The following is a 27,331-nucleotide window of genomic DNA, read 5'->3' as shown; positions in this document are numbered from 1 at the left end:
GTTATAAAGCACTGCCTTCTCTATCTCAGCTGACAACCCAGACTCAGGAGGCCTCAATCCCTGCCTCTCTATTCCCAGAAGATGCCAAAGTCAATTATGTAGGAGGCTTTCTCAGAGAAGAAGACGACTTTGTCTTCCCAGAAGACAAACCCTCTACTTTGCTTTATGAGACGGATAGCATCCCCAAACCACAGACAGGTTGGGACCTGCGCAGGCCTCAATGTCTACAGTTGACTTTATATTAACATTTGTTATTATTAATATTGTTGTTAATTTAGCTGCTACATACAACACAAATAGGCACGTTATAGACATCTCTAAACTTTACCGAGAATGGGAGCTATTACTAGCTCCATTTTTAAAAAAAGGGCTCTGGCTCATGGAGGCTACAAGACTAACCACTAGGACTACCGTGTTCCTTTAAGATGCCAAATCAAAAAAAAAAAAAAAAAAAAAATAAGATGCCAAATCACAGCCCCACTTCTATTTTTTTTTTTTTAAGGGAACCCCTGGGTGGCTTAGCGGTTTAGTGCCTGTCTTTGGTCCGGGGCGTGGTCCTGGGATCTGGGATCAAGTCCCACGTCCGGCTCCCTGCATGGAGCCTGCTTCTCCCTCTGCCTGTGTCTCCGCCTCTCTCTCTCTCTCTCTCTCTCACTCTGTGTCTCTCATGAATAAATAAGTAAAATCTTTTTTTTTTTTAAGATTTTACTTATTTATTCATGAGAGAGAGAGGTAGAGACACAGGTCCTGACGTAGGACTCGATCCCAGGTCCCCAGGATCAGGCCCTAGGCTGAAGGCTGTGCTAAACCCCTGAGCCACCCGGACTGCTTCCCTACTTCTATTTAAATGAAGACCCAATATGCTAGCTTAAAAATAAATATTTTAAAACATTTCCTTTCTACAAATTCTCAAAATGCACTCCCAGTAATACTTCTAAAGTAGCCATTAAAGTAACCAAAAGGGTTTTTTCTTTGTTAAAATACATGTACTATTTTATAGAAAACTATCTTGTGCAACAAAATATTTTTCTTCCATAAACAACAAAGAAGAAACAAACCTGTGTAGTCTTTCCAGACCCAGTCTCTCCTACAATCAAAACTACTTTATTTTCTTTAATTATTTTAACAATTTCTTCTTGTTTCTCAAACACAGGGAGAGACTGCCTGAAAGAATCAAATTCAGATTCTCCTCTTTTCACTGGAATCTGAGGTATGCCATTGTTGAGTCGCCCACTTGTTTTGCTCATTTCTCGGTTTTCTTTGAAGATGAATAAAAGAACAAAAAAAATTATGGTCAACATTGTTTAAAAAGTGTGAAAAAACAAAGATAAGTAATTTCCAACGTAATTCCATTGAAGTGTTTCTTCTCTACTCAGTTTACATAAAGTTAGCAAGCAATACGCGACTGCTGTACTCCTATGCTTACTACTCTTTAAAAAACAAGTTATAAATTTTGGCATCAACTAGAAAGCAAATTTCTAAAAATATTTCTGGTGCACAATGCTTACAAATGAACAAAAATCAATACCTTTGTAACTACTAAAATAAAATGTGATTCTAATATCTTGAAACAGTTTTCAAAAAAAAAAAAAAGAAACAGTTTCATGCTTGCTTCTACCAATAACACAGAAAATTAAAATTTTGTAAGAAGGAAACAATGAATTATAAAGTCTGCTAGGTACAATATGAAAACACATTGTGAAAAAAATATTCTATATGTTTAAAGTTAAATACATAAGATTATGTGATCAAATAGAATAATATGTGTAAAAATAAGGTCCTGCTTTAGCAAGCATCTACATTTAATTAACAAGCAGAATGGAATAAAAAAGAGGCATGATGTGTTTTATATTCTTCACATAACTCAAAACATTTAAAAAAAAAAAAAACATTTTTGCATACATGTATTTAAAACTTAAATTCCCTGCCATCTATGGCCATGTATTTTCTATATTCTCCAATGGAAATTATGCATATCTGCCGCTTTAGAGAATTAATAATTTTCTAAGAAGTTATTTTTCCAAATAATAAAATTACAAGTTCATTTTATGACCTAAATATATTATGTATCTACCTTTCAGCAAGTTAGTGTACTTCTGTCCTTTACCAGAAGCTAAAGCTCCAATTCAAAAGCTCACTCATTAGAGCAATAATATAGGAAAGTCCAAACCCTGGAGTCAAATCCCAGCTCTGAGGCTTAGTGGCTGGTGGAGCACCTTGAACAAATTATTTAACTGCTCTGAACCTGTTTATTCACCCCTGAAATAGAGGAAATTCTTACCTTAGGAGGGCTGCTATGGGGCCCTATTTAATGAGGTTAACATACCGTCTAGCACACAATAGGTACTCAATAAATGATAAGATACCACTGATGACACTGAAAGACTTGTCTAACTTCATCACATGCCTAAACACTGCATTTCATTCCAAAGTTTTCATAGTTCTTTCTCATTTCTGACAGGTTATTCAAAATGAGAAATCTTATTGCATCTTAGTTTTTTTAAACAAATTTAAAATGGTAAAAGAACAGTCATCAAATAATAAGATAGACAAGGAAGCTCCCCAGAAAATACATACCAGCTTCAACTGCAAACACATTTCCTCTTTCTGTTTTAGGCAGAAGTTCAGTACGCTCTTTATTGGTGACAGGAAATCTTTGAATTAGGCTCCTAACAGCATGTTTTGTATTATGAGTCAAATTACAGGTCATCATTGCATGAGCTGTTTCTGATCCATCTTTCTTCTTCACAGTTAGGTATCTATTTGCTCCCTTTCTGAATATTAATAAAAATCATTTATTTACTATATACAGTCAATTTGTTCACATATGATGTATGCCTACTTAGAAAACATGTCTCAAGCAAAACATTGAAAAAATTCAAAATGCTTTGGGAGAAGATGCTGAAAATCCAAAAAAAAGATCAATAAAGAGGGGTTTGGTGCCGAAGTGGCCACAAGATCATTTGCAATTAAAATTTCAAAATGCTGTAAACCCAGTTTTTAAACCTCAAAAATGGCTTACTTACCCACCAAATCTTAAAGTTTGTCTTAGCAGACTTCATGCTGGATGAAACATCACCAGATGGAAGCATACAGAGGGAGAAAACTAATCTGAATAACAGAATCTAAAAATCATAACAAAAAAACTTTGGTTCACTGTCCACACTAATACAACCCACTGAACGTTTCCACAGTATGCTAGTAATGTACATCCCATGAAAACCTGTTAAGAGAACCAAGCTTAGTGGCTGGACCAAAAAAGCATAAATCCACATTACTGATAACTATTGTCACATGCATCTTGGGGAAAAAAAATTTTCAAGGTTTTGGACTCTAGCTTTTAGTTATAAGGTAGTAAGGATTTATAACTGTTCTCAAATCATTTGATGTAGGTATACTTGTTTCTCCAATGGCTCAGGATTGACAAGGTCTTTTCTGACTTTTGTAGCTCTAAGAGTACTAGGTACAATTTTATACATACAGAAAGTCCTCAAACGTGCTTTGACTAATTTAATAATGCACGTCTATAATCTAGTACGATACAGTACTGGCAAAGTGCTCAGGCTCTAAAAGCATACCAACCTGGGTTTGAATCCTAGCTCTATCACATATTTGCTCTGGGACTATAAGCAAAGTATTTATTAGTTCTGAGCCTAAGATAATCATAATACCTGCCTCAAAGAATTATTCCTATAAGGAACATCTGTTACAAAGTAAGTATTAATAAAAGCTATTATTATACAGTCTGGAAAAAAAATCACTCATTTTTAAACAGCTACCTAAAGCAGTTCATAAAATATTTTATCATTGGTTAATGTCACTATCATATTACAGAAATGAGGAACAAAACCACAAATAGAATTAAAAGTACATGTACGCTTTTCTTAATTTTCATTAGATTTAAATTTTTTCAACAATATTTTCACTGTAAAAACAATGTAAAACTGGAGATTAACCTATACAGTTTTAGCTGAGCCTTTCTAAGTGGTGAGGCTTTTGATTTACCAAGATTTTTAATTTCTGGAAACTTTTTATGGAATGCTTTAATGGATCATAAGCGTTCAGTACTGTCATCTAGCCCTTAACAAGTATTTAGTGATCTTCAACTTATGGGATAAAGATGAAATAACTATATTTATCCTGATCTGAGGAATTTCAGTTATTTCCATGAAGTAAGAATTACTGGATTCTAAACATGATCTCTGCAATAGGTTCTTTTCCCATGAATCTTTCTGAAAATTCAGCACAGTCTTTATGGACTCCATCATTCACTCCCCTTCTATACCATTTACTTCATAAAACTTAACTACAGAAGGCAAGAAGTGCTGAAATGAGCACTAAAGCTAAGAGCCGGGAGGCTTGTGTTCAACTAAGCAGCTATGTAATCAAGAATCATTTTATTTCTCTGACACTGTATACAAGTTGATTTAAAAATCTCTACTATTTCTGTCAGTTCCAAGAAGCTTTAATTTTCTTGAAAATTATCTTGGGAAAGTTTTGCTGTATTTCACCTTTAACTCATTTTATTTCATTCACTCATTCATTCAATCATTCATCATATATTAAGCACCTATTGTATGCTAGGCATTACGCTAGAAGCTGGGATAACAAAGCAGTAAAACAAGCTCACAACTAAAATGGATCAGATTCAAATTTTCCTAACATAAGCCGCCTACTAATAACATAGCATTTATGTACAAAAATAACTCATAGTAAGCATGTGTGAGTACTTAGCCATTACCATTTAAAATTTACTGAATTCATTTTGAACACAGATGGTGGGGCAGAAAGATATAATAAACTTGATAGTTTTTACATTTTAGTAAAAGATCCTAATTGTGCCTCTTAGGGCTCATTCCTACCACATTCAGCACCACAGTGACACTGGTAAATGATAAAAAGATTAGTGAAAGGATTGGTAAAATTTTTGTCTTGTTGTGAGCATGAAAAATATCCAATACGCAGACATGTGTGCCACTAACACATTGAGATCTCATTACATTTTCCTTCCAAAGTGTAACTATTCTTTGAAGAAAAATGTTAAGAAACTCCTTTTCAAAGCAAAATTAACTAGAAACTAGCTGCATGATGTGGAAAAGTTAAGGGCCATGACCAAAGCTAGATAATGAGGCAAGGAGACACTGAGAGTCAAATCCAAGTTTCCTGCCTCTTCCTCCACACCAGGCTCTCTCCCAAATACATATTAAGGAACCATGATATTAGGTACAAAAGAAAAAAGCAGGATAACTAACTCACTAAGTTAATGAATTTATGGTAGGCAGTGAAAAAAAAATCCTTTATTCATGGTGAACAGAAAAACCCATGAAAATGTAAGTCAGGTAAAAATTCTCATATAAGTGAAAAGAAAGGATGTGACAACTATAGCCAAGTTCTTCAATTACGTGAAAAGAAGGAAAGGGATTTGAAAAATCACAAAGACCACTAGATAAACAACGTGCTATCTCTAATAAAAGATAAAGAGGAGAGGGAAAGTGCTAAGACATTTCCTAAGAAGGTTTGTAGAGCATGAGAAATAGGTACTAGGGACTAGATGAGAATGCAAGGTTGCCTGGACTTTCCTTAACATATTTATTCTTCTCTGTCTCTTCAGTGTTTCCTTGCCCACCTTATTTTGTCCTGATAACTTCTATCTTGCCCTCTCTCCTTCCCCAGGTTTCAAGTTCTGGAGAAACAATCATGCTACTGGACAGAAGAAGAGGTAGTCCATTCTAATGGACTGCTTTTCTAAGGGTAATTTCTTTTTTTTAAAGATTTTATTTATTTATTCATGAGACACGGGGGGGGGGGGGGGGGCGGTGGGCAGAGACACAGGCAAGAGAGAGAAGCAGGCTCCATGCACGAAGCCGGATGTGGGACTCGATCCCGAGTTTCCAGGATCACGCCCTGGGCCGAAGGTGGCGCTAACCCGCTGAGCCACCCAGGCTGCCCCACTAAGGTAATTTCTAATGGTCATTTCCAAGTTAACACTTCAGAATTCAAAATCCATTTAACCATAGAAATGATGTAGTTACATGAGATGACTGGGTGATGGACACTAAGGAGGGCACTTGATGGGATGAGCACTGGGTGTTATATGTTAGCAAATTGAATTTAAATAAAACAAAACAAAATCTTTAAAAAAAAAAAAAAAAAAAGGGCTGCCTGGGCGGCTCAGTGGTTGAGCGTCTACCTTGGGCTCAGGTCGTGATACAGGGGTCCTGGGATTGAGTCCCACAACAGGCTCCCCACGGGGAGCCTGCTTCTCCCTCTGCCTATGTCTCTCTGCCTCTCCCTCTCTGTGTCTCTCATGAATAAATAAAATTTTTTAAATAAATAAACAAATAAATACAACAAAACAAAATAAAATGAAACTATGTAGCTACAGAACTGGGCCTTTACAACAGATGCTTTCTAACAAGGACCTACAACTTGTTATCTGTAACTCTTAACCCCAAATGTCAATGAAAACTGCACAATTTTTTCAGTTTGGAATGTGAAAATTAATAAGGGGAAACCTCACTCAAGTGGACCAGGGATGCCAAAAAGGGAGGCTGGTATGGAAAGCCAAACTACTCACATCAATTACAGACCCAACTGGAGACTCCTCAAGAGGAGAGAAGCTTGGGGGCATCTGGGTGGTTCATTCTGTTAAGTGTCCGACTCTTGATTTCAGCTCAGGTCGTGATCTCAGGGTTGTGAGATCAAGCCCTAAGAGCCCTGTGTTGGGCTTCACGCTGAGTGTGGAGACTGCTTAAAATTCTCTATCTCCCAGGATGCGTCAGTGGCTCAGAGGATGAGCTCTGCCTTTAGCTCGGGTCGTGATCCTGCAGTTCCGGGATTAAGTCCTACATCGGGCTCCCTGCATGGAGCCTGCTTCTGTCTCTGCCTCTCTCTTTGTGTCTCTCATGAGTAAATAAATAAAATCTTTAAGAAAAAAAAAAAAAAAAGATTCTCTATCTCCCTCTCCCTTGGCCCCAAGAGAGCCCCACTCTCTCACTCTAAAAAAAAAAAAAGAAAAGGAAAAGAGCTTCAATTACAGGCCCCAACAGGAAAGATGTACGTTGCATTTTTTACAAGAAATCAACCACTTCAGCAACCTAGTCAATGAGAAACCATTATCATCCTTCTTGCTTTTCTCCAATGCACTTTTGTTCAAAACAACCCCTCCAACTTCCTCCTCCTTCTTCAAAAAAGAATATTCTTCTCTTTTGTGTGATGGACTTGCAAATGGTTTTGTAGTAGCTCACTTGTTGCAGACTATAACTATTTCCAAAGAAATCCATCTCTTGCTGGTAAAATAACTGCCAGTTTTATTTTTAAGGTTAAAGGCAGCAACTTTATTTGGCAAGAAAGCCTGATTACATTGACATGAGACTATTTCCAGTATTCAGTTCTTACTGTGAATATTCACATTTTCCAGCAGAAATATTGTAATCAAAGGTGAGGTCTACCTTATGAGGGGTATTATATAAAATATACTCTAAAATTTTTCTAAAATCTGAATCTCGAAGTGTACTTGTTCCAGGTGTTTTTGGATAAAGGATTATGGCACTGTACTCTTCATCTGCAAGGACAGTATTTAACTTACCCTGAAGACCATGATATGTGCATGCTCAAAACCTACCACTGCTTCCAGCACTGGCCTTAGTGATGTTCAAAATCCACATTCACCTAAGCTAAACCTCATCTTAGTTATGTATCCCTGTAGGCATTCAAATGCCAGACAATCCTACATCAGATACTTTCATCTTAGGACACACACAGAGAGAGGGACAGAGACACCGGCAGAGGGAGAAGCAGATTCCACACAGAGAGCCCGACGCGGGACTCGATCCCAGGTCTCCAGGATCAGGCCCTGGGCTGAAGGCGGCACTAAACCTCTGAACCATCCGGGCTGCCCTATTATCTCTCTTCTTAACCTAAACCCTGCTAAGCTGAAATTTTATCTTTCTTTCCCTCCTCACTGGAAATTCTGCTCCCCACAGAACATTTTGGCAATGTCTAAAGACATTTTTGGTTTTGCAGGTGGAGGTACTACTGGGTAAGGTCAGATATGCTACAATACACAAGACAGCCCTCCACAATAATTATCCAGTTCAAAATGTTAATAGTGCCAATATTAAGAAACCTTGCTATGTATCAATCCTAGCACCCTTATTCCCAAAATGAAATTGTTCCACATAATTTTAGAGTTCTTCAATTTGGATGGTTCAAATGACTTTTTTCCGTTAGGGGTCAGTGGCCCTCAAAAAAACATATGCTGTTTCTTCCTGGTCCATTGTATTTAGCCATTTCTAATTATCAGATTCTTGAGCTGGTAAGAAAGAAAACAATGATTATGTATTCTACAGTTACCACTATAGTACAGTAACATTAAAAGAAATACTTCTGTAGATAATCATACTTATTATCTTTAGTCTATCTATCCTTTTTAAAAAAGGAGATTTAGTTTCTATGAAAAAAGAAAACATTTCCTCAAGCAAGCAATTTCAACTTTTAAACTATTTCCTTGCATTTAAAAATTTTTTTTACCCCTAAGGAAAAACAAAAAAGGGCAGGATACCAGGAAAAGGAAAGAGCTGAGTTTGGTATAGATACTAATCAATTTATCTACAAACAATATAATTAAGGACATGAATCTAAAACAATAACTCCTTAAATGGAGTGAGAAACATTTCTCTCTTTTTTTGGTAAATAATTCTTTTTAAATAAGAAAAGCTATCAGCTTACCCTTTGCTTTTAGAGACCAAACCAAGAGACTGACTCAATCGATGAATAAAGGCTCTTTCAGTGCTGGTCAAAGAAGAAGGAAATTCCATTTCTACATTAAAAAAAAAAAAAAAAATGGGAATATACAATTATCTTTCAAGGTGCCTCAATATACAAACATAGATATAAAAAATGAAAAAAAATCTTGATTTCTGCTCCCCTCATGATCTTAGGGTTGTGAGATCCAGCCCCAAGTAGGGTTTCTTGATGGGCATAGAGCCTGCTTAAGATTCTCTCCCTCTCTCCCTGTCTACCCCTCCCCCCCACCTGAGAAACTCCACTCTGGGAAAAATGGGTTGCAGAAGGGGAGGGTGTTGGGGGATAGGTAACTGGGTGAGGGCACTAAAGAGGGCACTTGATGGGATGAGCACTGGGTGTTATACTATATGTTGGCAAATTACATTTAAATAAAATATGGGGTACCTGGGTGGCTCAGTGGTTGAGCATCTGCCTTTGGCTCAGGCCCTGATCCTGGGGTCCTGGGATCAAGTCCCACATCAGGGTTCCTGTGCCGAGCCTGAGGCTTTCTCCCTCTGCCTAAGCCTCTGCCTCTCTATCTGTGTCTCTTATGAATAAATAAAATCTTTAAAAAAAATAAATTTAAATAAAAATTTTAAAAAGCTCTAAAAAAAAGAAAATCATATAAGCATATAATCAAATTTATATTTTGTATGAAAAGCAGATATTATTTCAATAAAATTGAATGTCTGCCAGAGTTACCATATTAATAAAAATTAAATCTAAACGTGATAGAGGATTCTAATGTTCACCAAAGATTACTCCTCTTATTTGTGCTGAAATCTTCTTTTGGTATGATGACAGACTGATGAATGTGTTTTACTATTTTAATTCAGTCCTTAACTTGCATCATTAACAAACGGTTCATCTCCTCCCGTGCTGAGGTATGCTCAAGCATTATGAATGCTCAACATCACACTGTCTTTGCTTGCAAAACTGCACAGAATTCATATTTCACTATCTTAGACTGGATTTGTTGTTACATATTAGTGAGGCTCTGTTTAATCTAAGTTCACTCCGTCCAAGTCACTGCCTGTTCTGGGCTTGAAGAGTCCCCTACTTAGGCAAGAAAATGAATGGGCACTGGTCCCCGCGGGTTGGCTGAGGGTTCTGCACGGCACGACGCAAGACAAGGAGCCGACCCTTAAGAGGCGTGAAAGACGTTTAATCTACCAAAACCAGTTTTTACCAATATCTAAAAACTGTGGCTTAGACGCCCCAAGCTGCCTCCAGCCCTCTCTAGGGAAAGAACCGCCTCCTGCAAGGGGGCAGCCCGACGCTTCCCACCTTCTCAGGAGTGCCCGGCAAGCGCCTCAAGCCTGCGGAGCCGCCTGACGCCGCGCATCCCAGGGAGCGCTCCCCCGCGTAGCGCCTCCCGCCCACCCGCCGCGGAGGCCGGCTGCAGTGGGCCGGGGGGGCAGGGGGCGCCCAGGTCTTCCCTCCCCCACCCCCTGAGGCAGCCCCTTCACACGCCGGGTCGCGGCTTCGCGGGAGGCGGAGCAGCCGGCGGGCCCGGTCGGGAACCTCACCTCTCTGGTCCCCGTACCGGAAGCGCTCCAGAGCGATATTGACCGCGATCTTCACCTCCTCGTCTATACGAATGTCCTTCAGCCCCTTAGCCCGGCCCCCGCCCCCCGGGCCGCACGGAGCTGGGCCGCCCCCGCCGCCACCAGGAGCCGGCGGCCGCGGGGAGACGCTGCTCGGCCTGGACATGGCCCTGAGGAGTTCTCCCCGCGGCGGAGCGGCCAGGCCTGCGCGCTGGCGGTCAATGACAGGGACAGAGGGCCGCTGCCGGGCCCGGCCCGCTCCGCTCCGCAGGCAGCCTGCTCTGGGCCAGGGTCACCAGAGAGCCCCCGTCACAGCAGCCGAGGAGGCGGCGGCGCCACTCGTCCCGGCGGAGCGGAGAGCGCGGGCGTGATGACGTCACGGGGGCCGCGGGCGCCGGTGACCTCAGCGCGTCGGCGGCCCCTCGCCGCCCGGCCGAAGCCGGCCCCTGCTGTGCTTCCCTCACCCGGCGCCGGGCCAATTCTGTCGGTCCTCTCCGGTCTCCGCGTCCTCCGCCCACACCCCGCCGCACGGAGGGGATCCCGTGCGTCCTTTTATTCAGTCACTCATTCTTTCCTTAAATCCTTCGTTACTTCACGCCGTGAGCCGGTGCGGGCTTCCGCTCTGTGCCCGGCAGGCGCTGGGCTGCACCCCGGGTACAGGAGGGGACCGGACAGACAGACGTGCCTCCTGCCCTCACCGAGCTCACATTCTAGCCGGGGTAGAGTTGCTAGGTTTAGCACACAGAAATGCAGGATGCCCCGTTTCTTTGAATTTCAAAAGAGGAGTCGTTTTTTAGTATTTCCCATGCAATATTCCGGAACACATATAGTTTAAAAAAAAAAAAAAAAGTTATTCTACCCGAAATGCAATTTTAACAGAGCGCCTGTGTTTTAGGTGGCCGCCCTAAAGGAGAATGACAAACAATAAACAATTGTGCTTAAATGATGTCAAATGATGATTATAAGGGGCACCTGGTGGCTCAGGTCTTGATCCTGGGGCCCTGGGATAGAATCCCACATCGAGCTCCCTGCAGGGGGCCGGCTTCTCCCTCTGCCTGTGTCTCTGCCTATCTCATGAATATATATAATATTGTTTTAAATGATAGTCGTAAGTGCTATAGGAGATGATGAAGAAGGAAAATGGAACTCCTGTTTTGAAGGTCAAAGGAGGTTGTGAGAATGTGCAATTGCTTGCACACAACGCCACTAAGAGAAACCTGATCCCAGCCACCCTAACTGCTTCCACTCTGGTTTTCCCATGGTCCATTCTGCAGAGAGCAGCCAGAGTGAACCTGGCTTATATTTTATATTATAAAGAAAATATAAATTTTATATTTAAAATATAAACCAGGTAGGATGACACTCCTACATGAAGCGCTCCTGTAGCTCCCCCATTGCAACTACTACAAGCCCACAATTTTTTACCATGACTCAAAACCCTGCCTGAGGGCAGCCCCGGTGGCACAGCGGTTTAGCGCCGCCTGCAGCCCAGGGCGTGATCCCGGAGACCCTGGAGACCCTAAATCGAGTCCCACGTCAGGCTCTCTGCTTGGAGCCTGCTTCTGTCTCTGCCTCTCTCTCTCTCTGTGTGTCTCTATGAATAAATAAATAAAATATCTTTAAAAAAAAAAAAAAACTTGCCTGAAATGGCCTCTGCCCTATTTCCGTGAATCTCATCTCTCACCATCTCATCCTCATTTTCAGGGCTCAAATGCACTACTTTCTGTCACTTGAACACATCAAGTTCATTACCATCAGAGGAACTTTACATTTACATAGTTTCCTCCTGCACAAGACAATCTTCCTACCAGTACTTTCTCATCATTTAAGGCAGGACTCTATCCCTTACCTAGACAGGCTCACCCACATCATTTACCACTGCTTGAAATTATTTTTGTTTATTTATTTATAATTTGCTCTTTTCACTAGAATATAAGCTCAAGAGCAGGAACCTTGTTTATCTTGTTTGTGAACTTCATCAGCAACTAAAACTGAAAGATGTATAATAAATGTTCTTTGGTTGGCCATATTTTATTTTATTTTTTTAAAGATTTATTTATGATAGACATAGAGAGGCAGAGACCCAACACAGGCAGAGGGAGAAGCAGGCTCCATGCCAGGAGCCCGACGTGAGACTCTATGCCGGGACTCGATCCCGGGACTCCAGGATTGCGCCCTGGGCCAAAGGCAGGCGCTAAACCGCTGAGCCACACAGGGATCCCCTGGTTGGCCATATTTTAGAATCTGGACTCAGGATTGATCATCCCTACCCTATGAAAACTTGCTTAGTAATTCTTGAGCTCCTAATCTATTTGGTTGGCTACTAGAAAGAGTTGTAAAAAAGCAGAAATAGGTTCTCCTTTTTTCAATTTTTTATTTAAAATCTAGTTAGTGGAAAAAATAAATAAACAAATTCTAGTTAGTGGGATGCCTGGGTGGCTCAGCGGTTGAGCGTCTGCCTTTGGCTCAGGGTGTGATCCTGGGGTCCAGGGATAGAATTCCGCATCGGGCTCCCTGTGAGGAGCCTGCTTCTCCCTCTGCCTGTGTCTCTGCCTCTCTCTGTGTGTCTCTCATGAATAAATAAATAAATAATCATTAAAATAAATAAATTCTAGTTACTATGTTAGCTAACTAGATAAAAGTTGTTTCAGGTGTAGAATTTAGTGATTCATCACTTGCATATAATACCCAGTGTTCATCATAACAAGTGCCCTCCTTAATACCCGTCACCCTTTAAGCCCATCCCCCACCCACCTCCTTCCATTAACCCTCAGTTTGTTCTCTACAGTTAAGACTCTCATTGTTTACTTCCCTCTCTCTTCTTTTTTTTCTTTTCCCCTATGTTCATCTGTTTTGTTTCTTAAATTTCACATGTGAGTGAGATCATATGGTATTTGTCTTCCTCTGACGTATTTTTTTTTCCTCTGACGTATTTTGCTTAGCATAATACACTCTAGCTCCTTCCACATGATTGCAAATGGCAAGATTTTGTTCTTTTTGATGGCTGATTAATATTCCATTGTGTGGCAATAGTTATAGATAAATATGGATATAGATATAGATCTTATTTATCCCTTCATCAGTTGATATACATTTGGACTGTTTCCATAATTTGGCCACTGTTCATAATGCTGCTATAAACATCAGGATACATGTGCAGCTTCAAATCAGTATCTTTGTATCCTTTGGGTAAATACCTGATAGTGCAATAGCGGAGTTGTATGGTAGTTCTACTTTTAAATTTTTAAGGAACCTCCATACTGTTTTCTAAAGTGGCTGCACCAGTTTGCATTCCCACCAATAGTGTAAGAGAGCTCTGCTTCCTTCACATCCTTGCCGACATCTGTTGTTTCCTATGTTGTTAACTAGCCATTCTGACAGGCATGAAGTGGTATCTCACTATGTTTGTTTTATTTTGTTCTCTTTTGTGAAAGAAAGCATGCACTCCAGAGCTGGTGCGGGGGGTGAGGGTAGGAGACAGAAGAAGAAAGGGAGTCCCAAGCAGGCTCCATGCCCAGAGCAGAGCCAGAATCAGGGCTTGATCCCACAACCCTGAGATCATGACCTGAGTCAAAATCAAGAGTCAGACACTCAACCGACTGAGCCACGCAGGTGCCCCTCATCATGGTTTTGACTTATAGTTCCCTAATGATGAATGATTTGAGTATCTTTTCATGTGTCTGTTAGCCACCTGGATGTCTTCTTTGGAGAAATGTGTGATCATATTTTCTGCCCATTGCAAAAATAGGTCCTATATTCTGGCCCTGGCATAGATATCACTGAACTACTACCTTGATCTCTGTGTATGCTAAGTTCCTTAGCTGTGCCATAATACCTGCCATTTTTGCAGTGCCCAGGGGCACTGCCTTTATTTTCCCAAGCCTCACAAAACCATACAAAGTAATATTACCCCATGATACAAATAATACGGATAAGGAAGCAGCCTGGATGAAGTTAAAATAACTGGCTCAAGGCTATGATTAGTAATTTTTTTTTATGATTAGTAATTAATGAGGTAAAGATAGAAAGCAGGCCCAGCTTTTTTTTTAAGTTTATGTATTTTTATTAGTAATCTCTACTCCCAACGTGGGGCTTGAACTCACAAGCCCAAGATCAAGAGTCACATCAGGACACCTGGGTGGCTCAGCAGTTGAGCGTCTGCCTTCGGCCCAGGACGTGATCCTGGGGTCTGGGGATCAAGTCCCACATTGGGCTCCCTGCACGGAGCCTGCTTCTCTCTCTGCCTATATCTCTGCCTCTCTCTCTCTTTGTATCTCATAAATAAATAAATAAATAAATAAATAAATAAATAAATAAATAAATAAATAAAATCTTTAAAAAAAAGTCATATCTACTGACTGAGTCAGCTAGGCATCCCATCATTCCTTCCTTTCTTTTTAAATGAATGCCTAAATGCTTATATTCCTGGTGCCTGGTGAAGAGTAAGGAACATGTTCACTCAAATAAAAAAAGAATACTTGCATAAAGTTACATAGCAGTAAATCATAAGGTTAATCAGCTCTATAGTCTTTGGTATTTTTCCATACCCTTGGAAATTTCCGGGTACTGAGCGTGAAACATTGCAATCCTACTTTTACAGATGCTTCCAAGAAATTAGAGAAAGTATAGAATATTCACAAGTGATTTCAAGTTATCCTTTGCATAGAAGAGACCTAAAGTTGTCATCCTTGTTTTTACCAATTAGGGTTGTGTCGCCTCATGCAATGATTTAACCTGCCTACTCATAACATGGATTTGATAACACCTATATCACAGTGTTATTATGGGGATGAAATTAGATTATACCATCTTTTTGAAGATGAAGTGCTTATCACAATTCTTGGCTCCTGACTCAGCCTTAGCAATCTGATATAGTTAGATGCTTTTTACTTTAACTGACAGAAAACCCAAGCAAAAAAGGACCAAGTAAGGACATTTCTTACCTTATATAACAAAAAGTCTAGGAGTAGGTGGTTCCAGGGCTGATTATTTCCACAGGGTGCACCAATGCCCTCAGTAATCCAGTATCAGTCCAGTTTACCGCTCTGCCATCCTTAGAGTGTCCACCACTCCCCTCTTGGTTGTAGCTCTAAGGACTCACATCATAACACACCACCAGATAAAGGCAAGAAAGATAATTGCCCACTGTCTGATGTCCTCTTTTAAGAGAGAGAGAGAGAAATCTTCCCAGAAGTGCCAGAAATAGACATCCTTATGACTCTTAGCCAGAACATGGTTAATGCATTAACCACCAAATAGGAACGAATGGGATTACCATGAATGATGCAGTTTTTCCTAAAGTAGATGTCACCCAGAAGAGAGAAAACAGAATTGGGGCTCTTTTTGCAAGTAGTAAGGGATGGGAAATGACTGTTGGGTAGGCAACTGAGGGTGTTATGATAGTCATCAGTGATTGTCACCAAATATTTCTCATTTTCTTCCTTTACAGGTGTGTAGTAGAATTGTATTTCCTGGCCCCCTTACAGTTGGGTGGGAACATATTATTAGCTCTGGCAAAAGGGTAGTGAGTTGGAATGGTATATGTCACTTTTACGTTGGCCCCACTTTTCACTGTAACTAACCACAAATAACTAGCAAAACACGCACAAGAAAGAAACTGAATTATTTGATTCAATATGATTGATGCAAATAACCAAAAACTACAAAAGAACATGCTCAGAAAAGTTAAAGATCTACATAAACAAAAAGATATTCAGGGACCAGAAAACTTAATAATGTTAAGATATCAATTCTCCTTACATTGGTCCACATCCTTACCAACACTTGTTTTTTCTGGTCTTTTTGATTCTAGCCATTATGACTACTGTGAGGTGATTACCTCATGGTGATCTTGTTTTACATTTCCCTGATCTTAAGTGACATTGAACATTTTTTCATGTGTCTGTTGTCTATATGTCTTCTTTGGAAAAATGTCTATTCAGGTTATCTATTTTTTAATGAGATTGTTTAGGGGGTTCTGGTTTGTTTTTGTGCTTTTTTTTTTTTTTTTGGTGTTGAATTGTATGAGTTCATATATTTTAGATATTAACCCCTTATCAGATTAAAGACATTTGCAAATGTCTTTTCCCATTCAGTAGGTTGCCTGTGCATTTTGTTGATGATCTCCTTTGATGTGCAAAAAACTTTTTAGTTTGACATAGTCCCAATAGTTTATTTTTGCTTTTGTTTCCCTTGTCTTGTCTTGCCTTCCTTTCCCCTCCATAAACATGTTTCTGACACCAATGCCCAAGAGATTACTGCCTATGTTATCCTTTAGATGTTTTATGATTTTAGAGCTTATATTTAGGTCTTTAATCCATTTGGAGTTTATTTTGTGTATGGTATAAGAAAGTGGTCCAGTTTCATTGTTTTACATGTCTCTGTCCAGTTTTCCCAACATTATTTATTGAAAAGACTGTCTTTTCTCCATCATATATTTTTGCCTCCTTTGCTGCAGATTAGTTGACCATATAAGTGTGGGTTTAAAAAAAAAAAAAAAAGTGTGAGTTTCTTTCTGGGATCTCCATCCTGACCAATAGATCTATGTGACTCTCTTTGTGTAATTACCATAGCTTGTAATCCTTTCTGATTTAAAGTCTGTTTTGTCTGATCCTAGTAGAGTCTCCCTGTTCTTTTCTCGTTACTGTTTTTGTGGAAGATCCTTTTCCGTTCTTTCACTTTCAGACCTCCTTGTGTCTCTGGATCTAAAGGAAGCTACTATAGACAACATATATACTTGGGTTCTGGTTTTCATCCACTTCACCAGTCTTTATCTTTTCATTGGAGAGATTCATCCACTAATGTTTAAAGCAATTACTGATAAGGAGGGATTTATTTTTGTCATTTTGCTATTTTGTTTTCTATTTGCTCTACAGCTTTTTTTTTTTTTGGTCCCTCATGTCTTGCATTTTATGTCTTCTTCGTGTTTAATTTTTTTAGTAGTAATGAAACATTTAAATTGCTTTCTCATTTCCTTTTGTATATTCTCTCACTATTTTCTTTGTGGTTACCATGGGAATGGCATTTGTATCGCAGCTCTATCATTCTAATTTGAATTTAACCGAGTTTACCTCCAGCAACACTCAAAAACTTTGTTCCTGGGGATCCCTGAGTGGCTCAGCGGTTTAGCGCCTGCCTTTGGCCCAGGGTGTGAACCTGGGGTCCGGGGATCGAATCCCACATCGGGCTCCCTGCATGGAGCCTGCTTCTCCCTCTGCCTGTGTCTCTGCCTCTTTGTGTGCGCGTGTCTCTCATAGATAAATAAATAAAATCTTTAAAACAAGAAACTTTGCTCCTTTAAAAGCTCTGTTCTTACCCTTTCATTTATGGATATCACAGAATTATATCTTTGTACATTATGTGTAATGGTCACCCTTTACCATCAAAAGAAGCAGTTGGGGCAGCCCTGTGGCTCAGCGGTTTGGCACTGCCTTTGGCCCGGGGCGTGATCCTGGAGACCCAGGATTGAATCCCACGTCAGGCTCCCTGCATGGGGCCTTCTTCTCTCTCTGTCTGTCTCTGCCTCTCTGTGTGTGTGTCTCTCATGAATAAATAAATAAAATCTTAAAAAAAAAAGTGGTCGAAACATGCAATAAGCTGAATAAATGTCCAGAAGATTATATTCAATGAAAAAGCCAATCTCAAAAGGTTGCACACTGTCCAATTCTACTTACATAACATTCCTGAAATGACAAAATTGCAAAAATGGAGGATACAGATTACTTGTATGAGGTTAAGGAGAGGGTGAAGGAAGAGGGGAAGTGGGTGTGGCTTCAATATGCAACATGAGGAACCTGTGGTGATGGAAATGTTTTGTGTCTTGACTGTATCAATGTCAGTATCCTGGTTGTGATATTGCATTATACTTCGGCAAGATGTTATCATGGGGTTACCTGAGTAATGGGTACACTGGATCCCTATGCATTGTTTCTTACAAATGGATGTGAACCTATAATTTATCTCCAACATAAAAAGTTTAATTTTAAAAATACTACAAACTATTATTATAAAATATTATCGTTCATTAATTATGCAATCATTTGCTAATTACATCAGCATTCATAGCATGTTTTTATAATAGCACTAAGAAAAATACAACCATCAATTCACAGAAGAAATCAAATGACCAAGAAGAAACACTTAGTATCTGAGGAAATATAAATTAAAAGGATAAGAAAGAAAGGAACTAAACAGAAAACAAAAGGAAATACAACTTTTCACCCACTAGTTTTGCAAAGATTAAAAAGGTTTAGCGTTTGACCAGAGCATGAAATTAAGCACTATGACACATTTTGCTAAAACTGTACTTGGTACAAAATTTGAAAGGGCAATTTCATGATCTTTTATCAAAAAACTATGTCCTGCAGTACTGCTTTTTTATAAAATGAACACAAATTTTTATTGCAGCAATATATGTAAGTGCAAATAATTGGGGGGCGGGGGGCGCCTGGGTAGTGTAGTCAGTTAAACCACTGGCTCAGGTTGTAATCTCAGAATAGGGGAATTGAGCCCCGTGACCAGCTCTGCTCTCAGCACAGTCGGCTTGAGATTCTTTTCTTCCTCTGCCCGAGATTCTCTTCTTCCTCTGCCCTTCTCCCGCTCATGTGCTCATATGTAACTGCTCTTTCTCTCTAAAATAAACTGAGGAGGGCAGTCCAGGTGGCTCAGCGGTTTAGCACTGCCTTCCGCCCAGGGTGTGATCCTGGAGACAGGGGATCGAATCCCATGTCAGGCTCCCTGCATGGAGCCTGCTTCTTCCTCTGCCTGTGTCTCTGCCTCTCTCTCTCTCTCTCTCTCTCTGTCTCTTATGAATAAATAAATTTTTTAAATCTTTAAAAAAATTTAAAAATAAAATAAACTGATGAATCACTAAAAAAAAAAAATTGTGGAAAAAAATCTTAACCACTTTCATCAGAGGAATGATTAAAAAATAAGGTACTATATGACCAAAAGGCAACCTACAGAATAGGAGAAGATACTTGCAAATGACATATTTGATAAAGGGTTAGTATCCAAAATCCATAAAGAACTTATCAAACTATAGGGATGCCCAGATGGCTTAGCAGTTTGGCACCTGCCTTCGGCCCAGGGCATGATTCTGGAGTCCGAGGATTAAGTCCTGTGTCAGGCTCCCTGCATGGAACCTGCTTCTCCCTTTGCCTGTGTCTCTGCCTCTCTCTCTACATGTATCTCTCATGAATAAATAAACAAATAATTTTTTTAAGAGAGAACTTATCAAACTCAATACCCAACAAACAAATAATCCAATCAATAAATGAGTGGAAGACATGAATAGACATTTCTCCAAAGAAGACATACAAATGGCCAACACACACACACACACACACACACAAAAAAAAAAAAAAAAAAAAAAAAACAAATGGCCAACACACACACACAAAAAATGCTCTACACCACTTAGCACCAGGGAAACACAAATCAAAACCACAGTCAGAAAGGCTAGAATGAACAAGTCAAGAAACGACAGATGCTGGCAAGGATATGGAGAAAGGGGAACCCTCATACACTGTTGGTAAGAATGCAAGCTGGTACAGCCACTCCGGAAAACTGTATGAAGGTTCCTCAAAATGTTGAAAATACAGCTACCCTACAACCCAGCAATTGGACTACTGGGTATTTACCCCAGAGATACAAATGTAGTGATCCAAAGGGGTACCCGCACCCCAGTATTCATAGCAGCAATGTCCACAACAGCCAAACCATGGAAAGAGCCCAGAGGTCCAGCAACAGATGAATAGATAAAGAAGATGTGATATGTGTATACAACAGACTAGTACTCAGCCATCAAAAAAACGAAACCTCGCCATTTGCAATGGCATGGATGGAACTAGAGGGTATTATGCTAAGCAAAATAAGTCAGTCAGAGAAAGACTACTATCATATGAGCTCACTCGTGTGGAATTTAAGGGGATCATAGAGGAAGAGAGGAAAAAATAAAACAAGACGAAATCAGAGACAAACCATTAAGAGACTCTTTTAATTTTATTTTATTTCTATATATTCAGGAGAGACATAGAGACACAGGCAGAGGAAGAAGCAGGTTCCGTGCAAGGAGCCTGACGCGGGACTCGATCTCAGGGCTCCAGAATCATGCCCTGGGCGGAAGGCAGGGGCTAAACCACTGAGCCATTTAAGGCATCCCAAGAGACTCTTAACCGTAGGAAACAAACTGAGGATTGGTGGAGGGGAGTTAGGTGGAGAGATGGGGTAACTGGGCGATGGGCATTAAGGAGGTCACGTGATGTAATGAGCACTGGCTATTATGTAAGAATGATGAATCACTGACATCCACCTCTGAAAACAATAATACATTATATGTTAATTAATTGAATTTAAATAAAAATTTTATTTTATTTTAAAGATTTTATTTATTTATTCATGAGACACAGAGAGAGAGGCAGAGATATAAGCAGACGGAGAAGCAGGCTCCCTGCAGGGAGCCCGATGCGGGGACCCAATCCCAGACCCCGGGATCACACCCTGAGCCACCCGGCGTCCCTTAAATAAAAATTTTAAAATAAGGTACTGTATGAACCAAACTGATATTATATTGCTACTGTTAAGAAAAATGAGATAAAGACTTCCAATGAGGGGGAAATGTCAAAACATCCTCATTAAATTCCCTCATTCCCTCCCCAGGGCCAAACAAAACAACAAAGAGAACCCAAATTAGAAAACCTCCAACTTCTATGACCAGATTTAGGAGTGGCTGGGTTTTGGAAGGCAAAGAAGTGGTAAAAGGAGTCTCCTAGGCTTTTTTTCAAAATGTTTTCCAAAATTAGTTGGTGCACTATTTGTGTCATTTATTTGAAGTTCAAGTTGGGGGGGGGGGGTGTTGTTATCTGCTTAAAATTTTTTTTTATTTGTTGGGGTACCTGGGTAGCTCAGTCAGTTAAGTAGTTGCCTTCTGCTCAGGTCCTGGTTTCCAGCGACTCCTTAGGCTCTCTGCTGAGCAGGAGCCTGCTTCTCCCTCTCCCTCTGCCTGCTGTTCCCCCTGCTTATGCTCTCGCGCGCGCTCTCTCTCAAATAAATAAATGAAATCTTAAAAAAAAAATTATTTGTTTATCCTAGAGAGTGAGAGAGTGTGCCAGAGAGAAATGGGGGAGGAGGGTGGAGAGGGGTAAGGGGAGTGGCAAATGGAATCTAAAGCCGACCCCACTAGGAACCACTAGCAGGAGCAGGACTCAATCCCAGGACCCTGAGATCATGATCTGAGCAGAAATCAGGAGTCGGATGCTTAATTAATCCACTGAGCCGCCTAGGCACCCCTATTTTTTGCTTTTTAAATTAGGCTCCACATCCAACTAGAGCCCAACATGGGGCTCAAATTCAGGACCTCAGAGATCAAGAGGGAGCCGAAATCAAGATCAGGCGCTTAACCACGGAGCCACCCAGGCCCCCTCAAAGCTAAATTTTAAAAACGGAAGCAAGCCCGGAGCGTGGACGCATAGATGCAGAGGAAGTCAGGGAGCCTCTATTTCAATCCTACATCTGTTCGTGATTCACTCTGCGACCACAAACAAACGGCGTTACTTGCAGCATCTGTGAAAAGCTGATCATCACTACCATTCTCCGGCCACCACGACAGTCAACAGAAGCAAGGTCTTAATTCCGGAGTTCCGACTCCCTTGCGAGGAAAAGCGGCTCCGGTACCCAGGACCGCTGGGCTGCCGCACCCCGGCCGCGTAGTCCGGGCGGTGGGACTCGCCGCCCCAGCAGGCCGTGCGGCTGCGTCCGCCTGACGTGGTGCCGCCGCCCGCAGCCCCGGGGACCGGAGCCGAGCGGACGCGGAGCGAGCGTGGGAGGACGTGCTTGCGGCCCGCGGAGGCGCGCTTTACTTCCACACCGGGGAGGCCGAAAAGAAGTGCTTTATTGAGGAGATTCCGGACGAGACCATGGTTATAGGTGCGGGCCGAAGGGGGAGTCGGGACCGAGACCTTCCTCGGTCGTGGGGCGGGGGCGCGGGGCGTCCGCCGGGAGCCGACTCCACCCCGCCTGGCGCTAGTCTGACCCGGGTCCGCCCCACTCCCCTCCAGGAAACTACCGGACGCAGCTGTATGACAAGCAGCGGGAGGAGTACCAGCCGGCCACCCCCGGGCTGGGCATGTTCGTGGAGGTGAAGGACCCGGAGGACAAGGTGAGCCGGCCCCTCAGCCCCGCCGAGCCCTGCGCTCCGCACTTGAGCGCCAGAGCCGGCGGCCGCGGGTACTTCCGCTCCTCCTCGCGGCAGCCGCCAAACTGCTGAAGAGACTTGGGGTGTTGGTGAGAAGATCCCGGGTTTTCGCTCTAGGCCACACCTGGGCTGCTGCAGGGCTAGCGGCTCCTCTCGGTTTCTTGCCGGCTGCTGCAGGACTCGGTCGAGTCCCTTACCTGCCCGGAGCCTTTTCTCCTGCTCTGTGAAGTGGAAACTCACCTGCCTTGTAGGTGTGCTTGGTGCACACCTTCACTGTGGTGCTGGCCATCAAAGAATTGTGGTAACTCTCACGCTGTGACCTATGACGTATAGGCTTTAGGAGGTCGTTCAACAGGGTGCTTTCCAAACGAACGAGCAGCTTTGAATTTCGATAAATAGGGATATTAAAATAAAGCAAAATAAATCTTTAGTTGTCACCTTTCATTAAAAAAAATAAATCACACCAGAAGAATTGACATGGCAGGAGCTCTGAATAGAGCCCTTCCAAGAGCAGTCACATGTCAGCTTCATCTGACTCTTCACTCCTGCCCCAGAAAGTTCTCAGACAAGCTCTGGACCTTTTAGTATTGCGAGATGCCTAAGGCTCTGTTTGCCAACTTTTGAGGCACTGAGAGCCCGAATTTGTTTCCTTCCAGCGCCCCCTCCCCCCAACACTTGCTGAAGCCCCTTCTCTGTAGGTCATGCTGGGTGGGCAGTGTGGCTCTGAAGGCAGGTTTGCTTTCACCTCCCATACTCCCAGCGAACACCGGATCTGTTCTGTGGTCTTCGAGTCAGGATCATGATACTGTAGTCTTCTTTTGCTTCTCCAAATTGCCATATTCTTTTTTGCCTCAGGAGTCCTGCATGTGCTACTCCCTCTGGCCAGAACACACTTCCCCCAGCTAATTCCGACTAATCATGAATGCAGTTCTAAAAAGCAGCCTTCTCTGACCATCTAGACTAGGCCAGAGCTCTTATCATGTCATTCTTAGTGCATACCCTTCTCAGAGGCATGCTTCACCTTTATCTGTTGTTCTAGCCCTGCCTCATTTAGTATCAGACCATAGGATCCATGTGCAAGAATGTGCCTGTCTGGGTCACTCTACTTCTCCTGTGGCAGAGAGCAGAGCACCCTCCCACACACACCCCTTCAGGTAAGGGTAATGGGCGCTAAGATCACACACTCTGGTCTGAGGTTACTCTCCAGTGGTTCCCCCCGCCCCTCCCCAACCTTCGGGTCAGTCTATTTATACTTTCCAGAGGCCAGTCATGACCACACCCACAAATAAGCAAATCTCCAAGACTTGGCCGTGTTCCTCCAGCATATCTTAGGGTAGGGTCTATCTGTCTCCAGGGCCAAGTGCTGGAGCTGTCCTGACATCCCTCTCCTCATGGGGAGTCTCCCTTTATTGACATCTTGGGCCTTGGTGATTTGGACTTAATTTTGTCGAGGGTACCAACCAGTGAATTTCCTTATAACAGAAAATGTCAGATTCACGTGAGAAATGACTATTCCAACAGGGCAACCAGCAGAAGTAAAATGTGGGCTAGATCAGGCAGATGCAGTAGGTACATGGATGTCTGGCCATCACTTGTGTGCACTTGTGAAGGAGGAGATGCTGACTATAATGGAAACAGTTACTTGGAATCCTATTTTCAAAAAGAGAAAAAGAAGCATCTCCTGGAAAAATTAACCTATGACATCACAAAGAGAGAGACAGATTGCCTGAAAAATACTAGGAAGACAGAGGTGCCCATCTGACTTCCTGGAAGAACCCAGCAGTCCACGTAACTGGAGTAAAATAGCACAGGAACCCGAGCCCAGAAAGAGGCACAGGATCACCACCAGCACTCAGGCTACCCATAAGGTGGGCCCAAATTGGACTTTTCTGGAAAGGGCTCCACAGGTTGCTAAGGCTTTCAGAGTATAAACTCTTCACATCATTCATTTTGGGATCAGTCCCCCCCAATGCATGAGGAGCATGTTAATATCTGGTTAGAAACAAAACACCAGAATGAATTGCAGAGCAGGAGGCAATAAATGTTTAGGTCAGAAAGTTTGCAGTTTATATTCACTCTTAATTCTCCATCTTGGGTTAGTTCATCTATCCAGTTTTGGTGGGGGCGGGGGAGGGTTGGGGTACCCTCACTCTCCTCCGAAGCACAGAGCCACAAAGAATCCTGCAGCTCCCCAACCAAGTGTGTATGGAAAACCCCTCCTGTCCCAAGTGCTGGCTGAGAAACCAGTTCAAAGCAGTCCTCTGTCCCCCTGAGAGTACCAGGAACCCCTGCAGGGTTGGGGGACTGGGAGCCAGGAAACAGACCAGGGCAGGCCACTTTCCATCAGTTAAGAGAAGGAGAATGAGTTGGGGCTAGGTTTCAGGGCCCACCTACACCAGCTTCTTGGCTTTAAAGAAACTCTTGAGGTGCTGCATCTGCCAGACACCTGTGGCTACAAGGATGAGGGTCTGCAGAATGGACCACCATAGCACCCGCTGATTGGTGCTCTCGCTGGTCTGCCGGAAGCGCTCCTCTCGCCACTGTGGAAGGAGAGAAGGAAGAATACTCCTGTCTAGAACTGAATTTTACCCCCACCCTCTCTGGGGGAAGAGCTGGAAGAGCCACCTCCCAGGAGATTACACATCCCCTGTCCCAACTGTCCCAACCCAGCCCCTCACCCTCTGGTACTCCTGCTCCTTCTGGATCAATTCCACCTGCTCCACAAGCTGCTGTACACGCAGATGCAGCTGGGTCAGCTTGTCCTTGGCTGCAAATTCCACATAATCATTGGTGTGTTCACCTAACTGCATATCCAAATGAATGGCCTGGAACAGGGGAATCAGGATGGGGGTCAGAGAGCTTAGCTCCATGAACCTGCCTGAAATCTAGTCCTCCATCCCACTCTGGGCCTGACACTGGCAGTTCCATTCCTCACACCCCGACTTAGTGACTGGCCCTGCTCTAGATGATCAGGACTCTACTTGTGTGAAGTTCTATATTCAAACACAAAGGATGGGACATGTGCAGAGAAATAGAGGTATGACTCTGAAACAGGCAGTTTACTAGAAGTTCTATATTGGAAGGTGACAATGGAGAGCCCTGAAGGACTCAGATGCAGAATAGCTCTGAACTTCACATTATGAAGTTTGGTCTTTATCCTAGGGATGGCTGGGAGCCAAGGGAGGGCTTTAAGTCCAAGTGACTCCCTCCCAAGATCCCCTTTCGTCCTCAGGAGCTGTTCTTGGTATGCTCACTTCAGGTAAAGTCCCAGCCCAACTCAATAGGCAGCATGCCCTGCACCCTTCTTATTCTAGAGGCTGTGAAATTGAGCCCCTGGGGATGGTGGAGCACCCCCCTGCCACACTCACCAGCTTGCCATCATAGAAGAGGGCGAATCGGATGGACTCAAGGTGGAGACAGATCTGGTGCTCTCCTGGAGACTGGGAGGTGAAGGTGAAGCTGCCCTGAGGGCCATACTGCCGGGCCAGAAGATTCTAGAGGAAGCAACCTCCAGTGAGCACAGAGAAGTTAGCCATGTACCTGCTTCTGGGAGAATTCTGAGAGTATCCCAGGTGCAGACCCCCACAGGCTAGAGGGGTCAGTATGAGGGAAATGGCATGGGTTTGGCCATAAAGTCTCAAATGCCAGCATTGCCAGTACAGAATACAGAATACAGATTGCAAAGAGCATGGCCCTCCTTGAGCTACCTGCCTGTGAGGAGACTGATCTTTCCGTGAGAAATGAAGGATTAGAGAGGGCTATGCTTTGACCCGTGGCCTTTGGGGGGGGGGGGGGGGGGCTGCAAGGGGTAAAGGCCTGCCTCACCTTCTTCTCGGGGTCCTTCACAAACACGAACAAATTGATCCACTGTGGGGAGGGCTGATACTTTTCCATAGCAGGGTCGTAAAGCTCCGTCTTGTAATTACCTAATGGAGAGGCAACGGAGGTGTATTCGCATCCATTCCCATGACCGAGTCGTGGTGGTCGGGGGAGGAACAGAAGGATCTCGAGTCTGAGGGGCCTGACCAAGGGCCTCTGCCTTCTCCTCCCCTCTCCAGCCCCACTTCTCTGCCATCAATCGAGTCTGAATCAGACGTGCCTCCTCGGCGCCCCTCCCCCAGCCCCGGCACACGCAAAAGAGAGGATGCCTTGGCGAGACTGCTGTCCACTCATTTCTCCCCGGCCCCAGCCCACTCCCCACCCCCCAGCAGGGAAGGGAAGGCGCGGGCCTGAGCTGGTGCCACGGCGCCCCATTCCGTCCCCTCTCAGGACTCTGGGTGCAGGGAGGGCAAGGCCGGGAGTGGCCGGTGCGCGCACCTATGACCACGGTACCATCGGGGATCTCCTGGATGAAGCACTTCTCTTCCAGCTCGCGGACCTCGAGGTAGAACGCGCCCCCGTGGCCCATGAGCGCCAGCAGCTGCCCCAGCAGCAGCGGCAGGGCCATACCGGTTGCCTGAGCTCTGCCCCATTCCCGCCCAGGGCGAGCCCTGGGCCCAGCTCCTCGAGCCCGGCAGGCCCCCGCCACTTTCCCAGGCGAGTCCACCGGTCTCCGCGCGTAGGCTGCGGAGACTGCGAGCTCGCGCGTAGACTACAACTCCCAGGAGCCACGGCGCATTCCCGCCTACCCTCGCCGCCGAGGGGCCAGGCGAGCCCTCCACCCAATCGCCGCCAGGTTCTAGAGCGCTCTCCGCCCGTGGCTCTTATTCCGCGCAGGAACTTGGGGAGCGTAGGTGTTGTAAGCCCATCTTCCTGATTGGGGTCACAGCCTCAGAGGGGGAAGAGGGTTTGCCCTCTGCAACTT

The 27,331-nt window shown here is 43.3% G+C and overlaps 2 protein-coding genes across 4 annotated transcripts in view; both read right to left on the bottom strand.

Annotated features, from left to right (window-relative positions):
* The window catches only part of YTHDC2 (YTH domain containing 2), a 78,173-nt gene extending 67,494 nt beyond the window's left edge, over window positions 1-10,679 (bottom strand). The window contains exons 1-4 of one of the 3 annotated variants that reach the window (XM_038551825.1): window positions 10,317-10,679; window positions 8,731-8,821; window positions 2,578-2,774; window positions 1,059-1,258 (exon numbers count right to left, since the gene is read on the bottom strand). In XM_038551825.1, coding sequence (XP_038407753.1) covers window positions 1,059-1,258; window positions 2,578-2,774; window positions 8,731-8,821; window positions 10,317-10,500 — 672 coding nt within the window. In that variant the 5' untranslated portion in view covers window positions 10,501-10,679. The remainder of the gene's footprint in view (window positions 1-1,058; window positions 1,259-2,577; window positions 2,775-8,730; window positions 8,822-10,316) is intronic. The other 2 variants (XM_038551823.1, XM_038551824.1) reach the window with 2 other exon arrangements.
* A 13,890-nt stretch (window positions 10,680-24,569) lies between these two features.
* LOC474642 (transmembrane emp24 domain-containing protein 9-like) lies at window positions 24,570-27,123 on the bottom strand. Its single transcript, XM_038551822.1, has 5 exons — window positions 26,845-27,123; window positions 26,353-26,453; window positions 25,896-26,021; window positions 25,206-25,352; window positions 24,570-25,067 (listed from the first exon to the last, which is right to left on the bottom strand). The coding sequence occupies exons 1-5, from the start codon at window positions 26,972-26,974 to the stop codon at window positions 24,918-24,920; spliced, it is 654 nt and encodes a 217-aa protein (XP_038407750.1). The 5' UTR covers window positions 26,975-27,123; the 3' UTR covers window positions 24,570-24,917.
* Between the last annotated feature and the right edge of the window lie 208 nt (window positions 27,124-27,331).

The sequence above is a fragment of the Canis lupus genome, chromosome 11 (assembly GCF_011100685.1).
Source record: "Canis lupus familiaris isolate Mischka breed German Shepherd chromosome 11, alternate assembly UU_Cfam_GSD_1.0, whole genome shotgun sequence".
In the NCBI taxonomy this organism is placed as follows: Eukaryota; Metazoa; Chordata; class Mammalia; order Carnivora; family Canidae; genus Canis; species Canis lupus.
Note: the sequence above shows the minus strand (reverse complement) of the source record. Positions and strands in the feature narration are given on the sequence as shown.